Raw genomic sequence first — 16,482 nt, 5'->3', positions numbered from 1 at the left:
CTTATCGTCTACAACACCTTTCTCCAGTCCCCACAGGTCTCTCCTGCTCCCTCTACCTTTCTTCTCTTTTCACTCCTCTGTTTACAGGAGGAGGCAGAAAGGAGCTACAATTTGGACAAACTTCAAAGGTATTGTTTTCAGTTGTACAAGTTTCACCTTTATCAACACTACAACCATCTCCCGAGCACGGACCGCTGGCAATCTGAGCTCCAGCCTTTGCTCAGACTTCAGCAAGCCTGGTTACTTAAAGGAAGATTGTCCCGCCACTTAAGAAGCCCAGGATCAGTTCTGGGACACAAAAGCCCTTTGCGGCTCCGGGTTAAATCCTTTCACCTCTATGTGATCTTAATTCCTTTAACCTTCAACATATCACATATAAAGCAGGATAAGGACAATCTTTACTTCAGAATGATGCAGAGAGACAGTACTGCAGGGCATTTTAGACTCGCTAAGGAAACGAGAGGCAACCGTGCACCCCAACCTACAGAAGTGCCGTCACCTTTACCGTGAGAGGCCGCACATTGGGGGTGACCTGCTCCCTGTCAAGGCACATGGAGAACTTTGCTGTGCTCATCGCAGGGCCATGTGAATCTGAGGAGCCTTCAGCACGGCCACGGCTCTGGCCAGGATGAAGCGAGTTCTGTGTCAATGGTCTTAAATTCCCCCAGGATCAACCAGGAATAATTTATTGCTTTTTTCTTCCTGTGGTAATGCCAAGATGGATTTCTCCAACAGAAGTGCGACATAAGGAGACACCGAGCTTTGCTTTCAGACCTCGGTCACGCCTGGCTAGATTGCGCCGAACCGGCGCTTCAGCCTGACTGCTTCGCTAATAACGACAGCACTTGGATAAAAAAAACCACGTACACCGCCTCCACGTCCTTCACTGCCTGCAATTAAGCCATGAGGGAGGCCGCTGGCGTAAAAACACCACACGCGTGAAGCAGCCCCGTCGGCCTTCCCCCATTCCAATCTCTACTTTCGCAGCGGCGGGCTCTGCCGGCGCCCCGCCCCCGCGGCCCCCCCCACCCCCCCCAGCGCCCCCGCCGCCACACCGCCCGCCCGCCCTCCGCCCCGTTGCCATGCGTGATGACGCGCCCCTCTCCGGCTTTTTTTTTTCTTTTTTCTCATTGGCCGCTCCGCCCGATGACGGCGCTTCCAAGCGCGCCTCTCCGCTATTGGCTTGCGAGAGAGCGCGGTGCGGGCTTCGATTGGCGGCCGGGGTGAAGAGTTGGAGCGGGATTGGCTGGGGGCGGGCCGCGGCGCGGTGCGTTGTGGGGCGGCGGGCGCGCGCGTGGAGCGGTAACGGGGGGGGGGCGGGGGGGACTCATGGCCGCCATCGGCGTCCACCTGGGCGCTACCTGTGCCTGCGCCGCCGTCTATAAGGTGAGGGGATGAGGGGCCGTTCTCCTCCTCCTCTCCCCGCCGCCGTGCCCGGGGCGGGCCGGAGGCGTCGTGGCTCCCTCGGGAGGAGGGGGGTACTCGCCGGGAGGAGGGGGTGGGCCGCGGTCGTCTCCGTTCCCTCCCGGGGCTGCGGGGGTCGGTCAGGGAGGAGAGTCCTGAGGGGGCGCGGGGTGTCCCGAGGGACGGCTCACCCGTGGTGCCTCTGCCCGCAGGATGGCCGCGCCGACGTGGTCGCCAACGACGCCGGGGACAGGGTCACTCCCGCGGTCGTGGCTTTCTCGGAGAGCGAGGAGGTGAGGCTCCCCTTCGGGGGGGGGGGGTAGGGGGGGGGCTCGGCCTGGCGCTCACTTGGTGTTTGTGTTTTTATGTTCCATTCAGGTCGTTGGCTTAGCTGCAAAGCAAAGTAGAATAAGGAATATTTCAAACACTGTAGTGAAAGTAAAGCAGATCCTTGGGCGAAGGTAAGAGAACAGGTGCGAAAGGGAAAGTGAGAAGTTTAGCTTTCCCCCGTGAAAGCCGGTCAGTGAAACGTAGTCTCAGCGCTGATAGCGAAGGCATTTTAATCTAGTGTGATAGTACTTAAGTTAACCTGGCATTGACAGGAGTGTGTGTCGTATCTTAAAAACTCATTACATTATGGATTTCTTACTCTACATGTCATTCTAGGAGTAAAGAGATGATAGTATTTTATGTCTGAATTTGTCTGCAAAAATCAAATTGTGACATTTAGTAACAAGTTGCATATATGCTTTTGATATATACTTAAGTTTCTTAACTAAAAAGTCTTGTTGTTACCTGGATGTTCTCCTGTGGCTAAAATCCACCGTGCTTTCATTTGCACGAAACTTTGTATGTCTTTTGTTACAGTTGTGAAATGCATTGATGTAGTGCCTGTTGTGATTCTGCAGTTAGTGGAGATGTGATGATCTGCACTGGCAGTTACAGCAATACTAGAGCTAAACTTACTGGCTTAGGTCTAACATCCGAGATGCGACAAAACGTTTCAGTGATAACTAGCTGTGTGTTACAGCTCTTTCATTAAAAGGCGTTGACAAGATGATGTCCCTTCTGATGTATTTCTCAGCACTTTCCAGATGCATAACTTTGCATAGGTAGTAGAGGATTGAGGATAGTCAGCTTACTGCTATCACGTTATTTCAGTCAATGCAACAAAAGTGCCACTGAAATATTTTGTAATGATTATTGGGGATAGCACATTAAAACAATGCGTTGGTTTTTATTTTCCCTTTTCACTAACTAGTAGGTATTTTTTCAATTATTAGTTTGGGGAAAGGAGCCTGAAAGATACCAGCAGGCAGAACTGTTGGTTTTTCTTCTCCTGTATAAATGTGTCCGTAGAGTGGAAACAGGGATTTTGATTGAAGTATAACTTACATACGCTGTAGATGTTATAAGGAATATCAGCAAGATGAATTTCTGCAATTACCCTTGAATGTATGATTTATTTTGTTATTTTGAATTTGTCTGGACAGCTCTGGTGACCCACAGGCAGAGAAATATATTGCAGAAAGCAAATGTTCAGTGAGTATGATCTAGGTTTTTTTGTTGTTCCCAGAATAACTTGGATTATTTTATACTTTTCTTCTTGGCATTGTTTGTGCCACACTATGTTTATGTTATGTAGTGATCAGCTCTCATTATATGAGGTCCATTTTCTGCTATATAGAAGGTTTCTTTTTTTATAAAATAGAGAACTTAACCGTGTTCTGAGATCTGCCATCATAACATAGTTCAACAGAAAAATGATATGTATCTCTTGGCTGTTCTCGAAAGGGATGATTCTTAATATATTTGGGTAATAGCATGGTGTTTTAGTGCTGGTAGCACATGCTCACGTTACAGCATCATGTGATAAAAATGCTTAACCACTTGATTTAATCTCAGTGTTTAATTTGGATAATACTGTGCTTGTTACTAGAAACCTTTTTGTAAAACGAGAAAAGTTATCCTGGAAAGTACGTTCCTAAAGAAGGAATGAGTTTTTTCTCTGGTTTTTGACCGTTTGTATTGACATGCTTATATAAATAGTTGTTATTTTTTCTTATGGAATATAAGCAGGAAAGTACTTTTGTTCTAAATGTTGCTTTAGAAACAAAAAAGAGAATCTGGAGTCTTTAAGTCCATATGAATGTCACTGTCATGTCTGTTGGATAATACAAGTTTTTTTGTGATCTTTGATAAGCATCTTGGAAACATTTATTCTCTTGTAGTAGCGTACTAACACAGAAAGTATTTACACAGTCCCGTGCTTTTTACTTCAAACAGAAACTAAATTAAACACTTTTTTGTGAATAACCAAATTACATATCTAACAAAGGTATGTTGGTTTTGCTTACAGATAATTGAGAAGAATGGAAAACTTCAATATGAAATAGATAATAAACTTATTAACCCAGAAGATGTGGCAAAACTGATTTTCAGTAAAATGAAAGGTATATAATAAGTAAAACCATAACATGTTTTAGTTTTTTAAGCTGTCCTCATATTTTTAAGATATGGTATGTTGGTTTTTTTTGCTTTTAATCAACATGTTCTGCCTATGTTTATAAACAGAAACTGCTCAGTCTGCATTGGGTTCAGATGTAAATGACGTTGTTATCACTGTACCATTTGATTTTGGAGAGAATCAGAAAAATGCCCTTGGGTAAGAGGATTAAGATTTTTCTGTTATTTAACATGCCTAAAGCAGACCGGCTGGCAGATCAGCAATGGGAGTTCTCCTGCTGGACTTCAGCTTGTGACTATCAGTCATGATGTTGGGATGTTACTTGAATTGGGAAAATATAAAAGCAGGAGTTTAAATCCTGACTTTAGAAACTTTTCATGGAATTCACTGTTGTGACCAAAATGAAATTCTGAACCAATTAAAGTGAGAGGGAATTTTGGTATCATTAGGGATAGAATGTCATTTCAGATGTGGATCTTCAGTGTCCCCTTTGAAATGTTTCTCAGCCCTGCTACATAATTTCCCATCCCTTCATACAACAATACTCAGCAAGCCAAGTGGTATTACGTGACTTTCTTGAGGACTGTGTTGTCAGAGAGCAGATACGGAATACACACCAGTATTCTACTTGGAAGTTCTGTTTGGAAAAAGTTCTGCTGTAAAAGTTCCTCCGTATGAAAACATAAGTAGACTTAAAGCTGTGCATAGTTGGCAGCATCTATTTCTGCTTTCTGGTATGTTCTGTTTGACTGGTACTCACAGAGTTACTGAAATTTCAAGGAAACGTGTAAAGAAAATGTTAGAAGTGAGGTGTGGTAACGTGATTTGGAAGTAAAATCAATTTTCATAGCATTCTATGTGTTGAAATAATGTACCAAGAACTTTAATGCCACACTTGAAAATAAGTTACCAAGTTTGATTGAGGGTGGGGTTTTTCACCTAGTAGTTGAGGGGGGGTTTCTGAGTTTTATGGAGTATGTAGGCTGATACGTCAGTGTTTTCTTTGACAATGAGCACACAGCAGATCAACTACCTGAACAACACAGTAGCAACTGAACTTCTTGATACCTTTCTTTTCCAGTCACTTTGCTTTGTTAATACCATGCTGTAACCAAGTTCTGAGTTGGTGACATATGTAGTTCAGACGAGATCTTAATAGTGTGTGTGACTATAGTGAAATCATTAAAGTAAAATGAAATGCTGTTATGCCTTATCACAGGGAAGCAGCTGCAGCTGCTGGATTTAATGTTATGAGATTAATTCACGAACCATCGGCTGCTCTCCTGGCTTATGGAATTGGCCAAGATTCACCCACTGGGAAAAGGTAAAATCCTAATATTTTACTTCTTAAATGTAAGCTGCTGTACTTAAATCCTGAGAAATCTTAAATGAGGGAATGCTGTGTTGCCTTAGCAGTCAATACAAAATTAATGATTTGAGGCTTGTTTTTCTTTTTTCTCTCAATAAAGCCAATAACAATTTAGAAGTTGTAAATCCGTAGTGTTTTAAATCCCTTTGTTCTGGTTTTTATTTTTTTAGAATTGTCTTTAAAGATTTGTCCCCAGATTCTGTCTTGCTCTTCAATGAGCTGATTGGCTTTAAGAAAAATGCATCCCTTCTCAAACAGATTTTGCCATAGCTGTTTTTTAATTGTGGGAGATGGGGTCATTTTACATATGGTAGAAGAACTAAAGCTGAGTTCCTGGGTTCAGTAGGTGCATTGAGTTTCCCTTATGAATATTCAGATAATTCACAAGATTTTCAAAATAGCAGAGACTGCCATCAGTGCAAACAGATGGCTTGTCTTTTTGCTTCTTGGTTGGTATTTTTTACCCTTCTCGTATAATTCTTGCCTGTAACCTTGACTGTAATGTTCAATTCTCAATTATGTTGTAGAAAAAGCATTGGCTACTCCCACTGTATGAAATTGTTCCCTAAAGGACAAAATTAGTCTTTGTCAAGTAGTCAGTTTTACTAAGGTGCATTAAATACAAACACCTCAAATCAAATTCTCTTGACAAAACTGATTAAAACCTGCAATACATAATATGGTGGTCATGTTTTTAGAAAGTGTGTCAAATTAAACATAATTTTAGATGACTCGTATTAATACTTCTTTCTTCTTCTTTTTTTTTTTTAACCATGGCAGCAATGTGTTGGTTTATAAACTTGGTGGAACATCACTTTCTATCACAGTCATAGAAGTAAACAGTGGAATATATCGTGTGCTTGCTACAAACACAGATGATAGCATTGGTGGAGTTTGCTTCACAGAAGCTCTGGCGCAACACTTAGCTTCTGAATTTCAGAGGTAGGTTTTGAATTCCAAGCAAGTTGCTGTTAGGACAGGAATGTTGTTACCTGATGCTTGCTTTCAAAAAAAATTCATACTAGTTTGTCAGATCTGGCAGACTGTCTGCAAGTGAAATGGCTTAAGTAAAGTTATTAAAGGAACAGTCAGCTGTTGGGGGCCAAGGAGGAAGGCTGGGAAATATTTGGGTTTGGGTAGGTGTTGCCTGAAGTTGATGTTGAGCTATAAGGGCTCAGCTATGAACTGTTCTCTATTTTGAGTGATGTATGTGACTACAGGCTGCTCATGTCCTTTCAGTCACAAGCTTTTGGGTGGCAGGGAATTCACCTGTGTGGGTTTTGTTTGGTTTTCATGTTGACATGGACTGTGGAGGGGCTTGGGTCATCAGACTGAAGTCTGTATGGCACATCATCCTATGATGAACAAAAATGAACAAATGCATTACCATTAGCTCTAGTGAACTTGAGGTGATCAGTTGCGTACTGTCAGAGGGAGACTTTGGATGAAACATACTATTTTTTTGACATGTCTAATGTTGGTGTGCTATTTCTTCTTAATCTGTGGTTAAAATTGGTTAACTCGCAGACCTTTTCTTGCTGTTCCTTGCAGTCACTTACAGGATTTGTTCAGCTGAGAAACTGTTCAGAAAGACTTAAATCTGTATGATAAACACTAGTGCCTGAGTTCAGGGTGCCTCTACACAGTGTTCTTTAGTTGAAATTGAAATGTCTACAGAAAAGAAAGTTCAATAGCTTTAACCTGTTTTTCCTTTCAGAAAGTTAGTATTATCACTCAAATGCCTGCCTTTCTGAAGTGATAATCTCTTTTTTTTTTTTTCAAACGTAGGTCTTGTAAACATGACATTAGAGGAAATCCCAGAGCCATGATGAAGTTAATGAACAGTGCTGATATTGCAAAGCACTCTTTATCAACCCTGGGAAGTGCAAACTGTTTTGTAGATTCGTTGTATGAAGGATTGGATTTTGATTGTAATGTGTCCAGGTAAAGCAAATCTTGAAGCTACTGCTTTTATATGAAACTATGCTTGAAATCTTTCTAGGTGGTATTTAGGATGTTCAATAAGCTTTGATTTTTGGTAGCATTAATTTTAGAAACAGAAGTAAGATAGAAGACCAACTTGCTTGCTTTCAGCTTTGTTTCATATTGATGGTTCTGTTCTGATGTGTTCTGTTGTACATCCCTAATGGATAGAAAATAAAGTGCAAAAAGGCACAAGGAGACCCCATCTTTAGAGTCTGGTTGTTGATGAAAGGGGAATAGATACTGTAATTACTCGAGGTGGTTTTCCCTCTCACCCCCCTTCTTGTTTTTGTTGTTGGATTTTCCTTAAAGAAAAGACTTTTGGACTCTTTCATCTAAATGAGCTCCAAAATGATAGGACTCATGGAAGTTTTCATGTTGCCTCTTTTTGACAGCTGGATTAGAACGATGTTTTCTGTCTCTTTGTTCATACTGCTGTGTCCTACTCTAAGTATTTTCTCTCTTGGGATGATCTCTTATTGAAATGTTTAGCTAATTTCGATTGCTCTTCCAGTCAGCAGCAGCTTTAGCAAAATGAAACAGACTTTTCAATTCCAGAACTGTGCATCCACTGCTGCAGCAGCCGGATCTGGTAAAATAAGGCACAGTATGTTTGCAAATGTGAGAAGTGATGCTGTATAACTTGTTCTGGCTCAGTTGCATGCTAAGTCCTGTGGACTAGTGTTGCAGAAGTTGACTTGCTGTATTCATACAGAGTAAAACTTCCTCTTCAGGCTTGAAAGAGCTTGAAGCAAGCACAAGTTTTTCAATTTGCTTAATCTACTCCCTGCGTGCAAATCGGGATACAGCTTGATTTGCCTCTGAAAATTCAAAAGGCACATTTGCATCTTTGTGTCTCCATTTTAAAGACGATGAAGCAGTTCCAGGATTTTTGCTGCTTTTTTTTCCACATATGGGTCAAGACTACAATACTGGTTTTTCTCTAGAGTACACTGAAGAGCGGATGTGCGTTCCGTGTAGGTGTTAATGATGGAATCAATAGCACAGATATTTTCACAAAAAAAAAAACCCAACCCACTTCAAGATTAATAATTGGGAAATAAGATTTTTTTTAAAAAAAAACCTTAGTACCAGGTATAGCTAGAGAACCAAAGTATATTCTAAAAATTATTGTTCTTCCATTTCAGGTATTTGTCTGTAATGGATGAGATGACACTTCTTGAAATTTTTTTTTTTTCTAGGGCCAGGTTTGAACTTATCTGTTCTTCACTTTTTAGTAAATGTGTAGAAGCAATTAAAAAGCTCTTGCAGCAAGTTGGATTTACAGCAGATGATATTAATAAGGTAATAATAGAAATCCTTTGTCTGTATGCTTTATAACTCCACAAGAAGATTTATGGGGCCCGTTTTTCTTGCAGACAGATTATTTCATGATGTGTTTAAGCATTTTTGGTTCAGATCCAACAAAGTATGTAGACTCAAGATCTTTAGAACTCCTATCTTTGCTTTGATTTCTGTTACCTGAAGTTAAGTATAAGGTAGAATTAGAGTCAATGATGTGTTTTTGCTGCTGCAAATTGAGTAAATGGTAGAGGATTTGTCTCCATTTGGTGTGTTTATGTAACTCTTGGTAGAGCTGAGGACTGCCTTCTTTAAGTTTAGTATATAGACTTTCTTCTGCCTTCACTGAGCTTTGGATGGGGTTTGCTGACACTTCTGAAGAAAGCCTGAATTTTGACTTTTGTCCTCCGAGTTGAACAAATTGCTTAGTGTCTACTTGGTGCCTTTGGTCCTCCTTGTTAGCTTAAAAAACTTAGGAACACATTAGATGCCAAACCATAGAGTGCTTTAATACCAAAGATGCTGAGTAAAATAGCAAGCTTTACTAGTTTCATTCAAATGTCTTTCTTGCTTTGGTATAAGAGAGTAACTTCCTCTCAACTCCTGTGCACCTGTGTGTGGCAAATAGTGGCATATTTATTGCTGGTGGAATTGGCACATAAATTCCTCAGCAAAAGTTAGCTGGCGCTTTTAATGATACTTGATGCTATTTCAGGCTCTTAATTAGGGTTTGCAGTGTCACATCTGAGTTTCACTGGTAGGATAATGAAGTATCCCAGGCCATTGTTTAGAGAATGTCTTTTGTTTTCTGCTGGCAGTATTTTTTAGGTGGCCCAATGAGCTGTTCTCTCAGGCCTTAATTTTTTTTTTTTGGGGGGGGGGGCACTTTAAATGTAAAAATAAATTAACTTAAATAGTTGTAAATTAGGTTATGTTTTACATGAAGAAAGGTGGGAATTAGCTTTGTTTTGAGATCTGGTTGATCTCAATAAAGTTACTGTAATAAGAGAAGGGTTTTAAGGGGTTTTTTTCTTGCACAAGATCAGTAAGTGACACCTAGTTGTCAATGACATCCCTCAGGCTTTGATACCAGGGCTAATACCATTTAATGTCTATTAATAAACACGGATGATGGGGTAGCATGTGCTCTTAGCAAGTTTGCAGACAGTACCAAAACGAGGGGAGCAATCAGTACCACTGTAGGTCAAGGCTGCTATTCAGAGGGGTTGAAAAAGGTAAGGGAAATTTATATAACAGAATAGAATATTTCAGTTGGAAGGGACCTACACTGATCATCTAGTCTAATGGAGAAGAATATCACAAAGATAAACAAAGGCAAATGCAGAATCTGTGATGGAATAATCCTGTGCAGCAGTACAGGCTGCGGTTGCTAGAAAGCAGCTTTGCAGGAAAAGATGTGGGGGTTCTAATAGACAGGAGGTTTATTTGCTGCAGAGGCATACTGCTGACTGCAAAGGCAGCCAGTTGCATGCTGGGCTGTAATAGCAAGGGTATAGCCATGGGTGTAGGAAAGTGTTTGTTTCCCTCTTTGGCACTTAGACAGAGTGTCCAGATACTGTCTCATCATTTTTGGGCTTCACAGGAGACAAAAGGTTTTGACCTACTGGAGCCAGTCCAGTTGGAGGGCTACCCAGATGGTTTGGGCCAAGAGAGCTGGGTTTGCTCACCTGTAAGAAGAGGCTCAGGGGAGACTAGTGCTGCCTACAGTTACCTCATCGAGACAAAACCTGACTTACCCCTTCCTATAGGTGCACGATGGAAGGCTGAGTGGCAAGCAGCACGAGTTACAACATGGGGAAATTTTAGATACCAAGAAAAGAATTTGTAGCGTGAGGCTAATCAAACACTGAAACAAGGGCCCACAGAGTCTGTGGAATCTATATCCATGGAGACAGGGTCCTGAGCGTCCTGTTGTAACCGGACCTGTTCTGGGCAGGAGGTTGGACTAGATGATGTCTGGAGGTCCCTTCCAACCTGACATTATTTTATGATGAATTCCTCAATTTTTAAAATGTTACTTCATCTAGCTGGCACTTAACTATAACAAACACTTTTTCAAGACGCCATTTCAAACCTGGAAGCTATTTCCTTTGGTTTCTCAAATAAAAAAGTAACAGAAGGCAAGCAAAGATGGCATCAATTTTTCTTTTAATAACTACAGATGATAAAATATCCCAGAGCACTTTGCATTTCTGTATTGCAGGTTGTGACCTGTCTGTTTTATCTGTCAGAAGAAAGATTTGAAATCATTAAGGCATGTTTTCCAGGTAGTTCTGTGTGGTGGGTCTGCTCGAATCCCAAAGCTACAGCAGCTGATCAAAGACATTTTCCCAACTGTGGAATTACTGAATTCAATTCCTCCAGATGAAGTTATTCCCATTGGTGCAGCCATAGAGGCAGGAATTCTGCTAGGGAAAGAGAATCCTTTGTTAGAAGAAGAAACACTTATTGAGTGTTCTGCCAAAGATATTCTTCTTAAGGTAAGGATAAAATTATTTAACTTTAAAAATTTTACTGCTGCAATGAATATACAGCACTACTTAGCATGACTGATGTTAGAGAAACAGTATTATTATTAGTTCTGCAGATTGGCTGTAGATCAGTAAGTGGTAACAGGTTTATTGACAAAAAAATTGACAGGAAAAGCTGCTTGATTTTAAGGGGAGACAGATTGTGTGTTTGCTATGTTGTAATAGCTGGACTTTTTCATTTATTTATAGGAATGCCAATTTTTTGTTTTACTTGCTGTGATGGTAAATGTGGCAGAGAACATGAATCTTGGATTTCTTTTCTTATGGAGCGTTGTTGTAACACTCAGCTCAGTAAAGTACTTAGAGAAAGGCATGAACTTTTTTTTTCTTTTTAAAGGGAGTAGACGAGTCAGGGGCTGACAAATTCACAGTGCTATTTCCATCAGGGACACCATTACCAGCTCGAAGGCAGCACACCCTCCATGCTCCTGGAAACACTTCTTCCGTATGCCTTGAGCTATACGAGTCATTGGGGAAAAGTCCCATGAATGAAGAAGGTAAATTTGCACAGGTGAGTGTATACACATTCATATGCACTTTTAATATCAACCACTTGGAAACCAAGTGGATCTGGAATGAAGTAAAACCACCAAAAACCCCCAAACCCTGAAACCAGTCCCAACCTTACTAAAACTTCTTGTTACAAAATTAGAATGACATGCATCTCTCTGGAAACTGTCTTTAAACATTTTTCTATAAATGCGTTATGAAGTATTGAAGCACTTTTTAAAGAAACTGAAGTTTCCCTTTTGAATTTGTAAATAGATGGCTGGGTTTGACGTTTGGCACTACTGTAGTAAGCTCACCTGGGATGAGAGATCATAACCAGTCATTCCAGTAGTACACAGGTCTCCAACATTTTAGAAATAAAACTGCTGGAGGTAATGACATAGCTAGTGTATGTACTGTTGATTGTATTTTGATCTTCCTAGATTGGACAGGATCTTGGTATTAAATACCACATTTGATTTTTCACAGTGGTAAAATGGTATGATTAAATCTTCACCCAATACAAAGATATTACTCAGGAGTCAACCTATTGAGAGAATACAGCTTGTTTGAAACAGTGATGATGTGCTTACCTCAGCTTCAGTGCACTTAAAGCATCAGGGAGGGGGCAGATGTGGCTGAAATGGATGGAAAACTTGAGAAAATTGTTATTCTGCCCTAGTCCTGCCTGAAAATCTTTAAGGGGATAGGGAAGGGATGTTACCTAATAGTTAGAGAACTGATCCTAAGTAAAGGAACACACTGAGCTCTTACTGTAGTCTGTGGGAGGTGTGGGTACTCTAGCTATCTTGGTGATAGACTCTGGAACAAAACCACTGAAACAGTAGTACAAATAGCTAAAAATATGTAGAGTTGTACTACAGATGAATTAAGTCCACTAGGGCATGCTTTGATGTTGAATTATTAGTATGAGATGCTAAACAGAACGAATTGCACACTTTAGCTATTGTGTTGCTTCCATTAAACTGCTGTGCAAGGATTTACAGCACTTTATAATTTAACTTTTTTTTTAAATAGATTGTACTCCAGGATTTAGATAAGAAAGAGGATGGCCTACATGATATACTAACTGTTCTCACTATGAAAAGGTACCCAAATATTTATTGTTCTGCTGTTTAACTTGCTATGTCACCCTTCTGACAAGCGGTCTTTTCTCCTGTTACAGAATGTTTAATTTTGTTTTGAGAAATTTCAGCATTTCATTGCTTACAGGGCTGTGCCCTAGCAGGGGTAAATTCTGTAGGAATATGGTTTTTATGCGGTACCTTCTGTGCTTTCATTGTTTGATTCCTAAAGAAATAAAACTTAACACAGTTGTACAGATGATTTTTAGCAACTTTTGAACTGCTGATCAGTGTAACCATGCTTGAGAGCAGTCAGGATCTCAGATTTCCCCTGGAAGGGGGTCAGGTGGTTCTGTCGAAGGCCCACACTCTTAGCAAAAACTGAAGTAGAATCTGTCTTTATTAAGTTGCTAAGGAATCCGTGCAGGACTTCTCACATGCAGCATTTGTGATGAAAACCTGTGACCCTAGCCTTTCAGAGGCAGGGTTGTTAAGCATGAGAAACAATGCCACAGGAAATCAGGCTTCATAAATCTACTTTTTACAGAATTACTTGTTTATTATGGGAAAACACAAAGTATCTTATGGTGGGGTGGGGAATGGGGAGCACATGATACTGAAGAAATTTGTCTAACTTCCTTAGGCCTTAATAGGAGTGCTTGGCCTCATTTGAATAAATAGTTTATAAAGATATCAGAAGGTGGAATTCTAAGTAGTCAAAGCATGTTTGTCTTCTGAGAACTGTCCTGAAGCTCATATTGCTTTTCTAAGTAATAGGAAAGTTGTCTAGGTGTTGCTGAAAAGCTAAATCCCTACTTGCTACTTGAGTTAAAAATACTTTGTTTTCTTACGTTTACTGTGTCGTGGTTTAACCCCAGCCAGGAACTAAGCACCACGCAGCCACTCTATCACTCTGCCTCCTCAGCTGGACAGGGGAGAGAAATTATAATGAAAGCCTCATGGGTCAAGATAAGGACAGAGAGAGATCACTCACCAGTTACTGTCATGGGCAAAACAGTCTTGACTTGGGCAAAATTAATTTATTGCTAATCAAACCAGAGTAGGGTAGTGAGAAATAAACCCAAATCTTAAAACACCTCCCCCCACCCCTTCCTTCTTCCGTGCCCTAATTCCACTCCCAATTTTCTCTACCTCCTCCCCCCACAGTGGCACAGGGGGATGGGGAATGGGGGTTGGGGCCAGTTCATCACGCGTTGTCTCTGCTGCTCCTTCCGCCTCAGGGGCAGGACTGCTCACTCTTCCCCTGCTCCAGTGTGGGTCCCTTCCCCGGGCTGCAGTCCTTCAGGCACAGACTGCTCCAGCGTGGGTCCCTTCCATGGGGTCACAAGTCCTGCCAGCAAACCTGCTCCAGTGTGGGCTCCTCTCTCCACGGGGCCACAGGTCCTGCCAGGAGCCTGCTCCAGCGCAGGCTTCCCACGGGGTCACAGCCTCCTTCGGGCATCCCCCTGCTCTGGCGTGGGGTCCTCTGTTCCCGGGCTGCAGGTGGAGATCTGCTCCCCTGCGGACCTCCCTGGGCTGCAGGGGGACAGCCTGCCTCACCATGGTCTTCCCCACAGGCTGCAGGGGAATCTCTGCTCCAGTGCCTGGAGCACCTCCTCCCCCTCCTCACTGACCTGGGGGTCTGCAGGGCTGTTGCTCTCGTGTTATCACTCTTCTCCTCCTCCTCCCCCTCCTTCACTGACCTTGGGGTCTGCAGAGTTGTTTCTCTTACATTCTCACTCCTCTCCTCCTCCTCCTCCTTCTTCACTGACCTTGGGGTCTGCAGGGTTGTTTCTCTTGCATATTCTCACTCTGCTCCTTGGTTAGTCTTCTGCAGCAGGTTTTTTTCCCCTTAAATCTGTTCTCCCAGAGGCACTACCACAGTCGCTGATGAGCTCGGCCTTGGCCAGCAGTGGGTCTGTCTTGCAGCCGACTGGCATTGGCTCTGTTGGACATGGGGGAAGCTTCTAGCAGCTTCTCACAGAAACCACCCCTGTAGCCCCACTTACCCTGCTACAAAACCTTGCACGCAAACGTGATACAAACTGTCAAGTGTATTAATGCTCTATTAATAGACTTTACCTGATATACCTTGTTAGTCATACAGAGATTTGCACATAGCATTCATAAGAAAAACATCTTGGGGGTTATATATGCAACTGTGTAGTGCAGAAAACCTGCATTATTTTAAAGGTTTTTTTTAGTAATATTGAGGTGAAAAAGATAGGGCAAGTCCACTAGAACACATCTATTTCTACCTAAATATTACGTGTTGTATGCCTAGATGAAGTAGGAGTCAGGATTGTCTGTAATTCTTGGATTTTGAAAATTAAGGTTTTCCTTGTTGAAGGAGATCCTTGGTATTTAAAGACTGCTACTTTTTAAAAGTCGAGTTCTCATGCTTTGAGAAGATGTGCTTATCTGTTGGTTGCTGTTACTCAGAGTTCTCAAGATGAATATTTTGAATAATATTACTGCATATTCTATTTACAAACCTCTACTAAATAAACGTAGTTACAGTATTTAAACATGTTCCTGAATCTGTTCCAACATATGTAGAGAAGACACATGTTCTAATGGAGGGCAAGAAGTGCATATCTAAATACTCAATAAACTGAACTTAATTTCATTAATCAGTTTCATCTATGTTGAAGCATGTTCTTCCCTGGATATTTTGATGCTAACCTTTCTTCCTTTCATTTGCATGAAGACTATTGTTTTATCCTCTCTGGAACATGCAGTAACATACTAAGTGTTGTGTTGAGATAGTCCTAAACATCCCTTTCTCTTTTACCTAGGGATGGGTCCTTGCATGTTACCTGCACAGATCAAGATACCGGAAAGTGTGAAATCATCACTGTTGAAGTGGCATCATAGTCACTTTTGAAAGACGTTTTTCTAAGTTGAGTTTTGTCTCTTGTTGGTTTTCTGCCAAAGTGGTGCCTCTCTCTGAGATGCCTTTAATGATTCTTAGAGGACTGTAATAAACTGAAGAAAAACATTAATTTGCCACCAAGTCTGTTTGGAGTGGAAAATGTGGTGCAAAATGTTAATCAAGACACGCAGACAGCAGAGCATTGAATTGCAGCACCTGATTTAGAAAATGCAAAAGGCAAATCCCTGTGCCTGTGGTTCAGCAACAAGCATATTACATATCTAAAGATTTTTTTTTTCCTCAGACTAATCAGGTTGTCTACCCATTCAACCAGTGTATCTGTGGCTTCAACAGCATAGCATTGAACCAGTGAGAGCTAGACTGCTGAAAATCCACTCTCTGATAACTGTACCGAACTGTACTGTAATCCTGTGTGGCCTTGATGTTGCCTGAAGCTGTGGAGGTGATGCCCCTTGGTGCTGGCCTTTTGAATGGGATTTTTTTTTTTTTCCTGGAGTTACTGTAAGATGGTTTTGTGGTGTTGTCTGAAAAGCGTGTGTAAGGGTTATATGTGCTTATTTATGTGTTATTAATAAAATACGTTTTTTACGCAGATGCTGGCATCCTCTGTTCTGTGTGGCACTGTTCTAACCTGTATGTCATCGTGTGTTTGGATGTAAGCTGGCAGCTTTTGTTCTAGGTAGGGGAGTAGTGGGAAGATGATGGCGCAAGCAAGCGTAGTTATGGGATTTGAGGGTCTGGGCCTGATGTTATCTTGTAAAATATTCAGAGTGACAGAGCAGAGCCTCACACTCAGAAATTAGGAGCGAGGGATGCCCGTCTGTATTTGAGGAGACCTGTGTTCGATTACCTGTCTTACTACAGGCTTCCCGAACTGTCTAGTGTTTTGCAGGATGTGTATTTCTACATTCTTCCTACCTCAGAAAAGCAATAGG

General features: G+C 41.5%; 1 protein-coding gene across 2 annotated transcripts; it reads left to right on the top strand.

Moving 5' to 3' along the window:
- The first annotated feature begins 1,318 nt into the window (after positions 1-1,318).
- On the top strand, positions 1,319-16,060 carry HSPA14 (heat shock 70kDa protein 14). Of its 2 annotated transcripts, XM_010580956.1 has the most exons (14): positions 1,319-1,386; positions 1,617-1,697; positions 1,783-1,865; positions 2,898-2,946; positions 3,764-3,857; positions 3,979-4,069; positions 5,091-5,195; positions 6,021-6,182; positions 7,029-7,184; positions 8,426-8,528; positions 10,814-11,026; positions 11,415-11,588; positions 12,605-12,675; positions 15,450-16,060. In XM_010580956.1, the coding sequence occupies exons 1-14, from the start codon at positions 1,330-1,332 to the stop codon at positions 15,526-15,528; spliced, it is 1,518 nt and encodes a 505-aa protein (XP_010579258.1). In that variant the 5' UTR covers positions 1,319-1,329; the 3' UTR covers positions 15,529-16,060. The 2 variants fall into 2 exon arrangements, with proteins under 2 accessions (XP_010579258.1, XP_010579259.1); XM_010580957.1 differs by lacking the exon at positions 15,450-16,060 and having other exon boundaries at positions 11,464-11,588.
- Positions 16,061-16,482: the final 422 nt, after the last annotated feature.

Source organism: Haliaeetus leucocephalus, unplaced genomic scaffold, assembly GCF_000737465.1.
Source record: "Haliaeetus leucocephalus isolate CR32 unplaced genomic scaffold, Haliaeetus_leucocephalus-4.0 Scaffold751, whole genome shotgun sequence".
In the NCBI taxonomy this organism is placed as follows: domain Eukaryota; kingdom Metazoa; phylum Chordata; class Aves; order Accipitriformes; family Accipitridae; genus Haliaeetus; species Haliaeetus leucocephalus.
The sequence above is the reverse complement of the archived record's forward strand: the minus strand, read 5'-3'. Positions and strand labels throughout refer to the sequence as shown.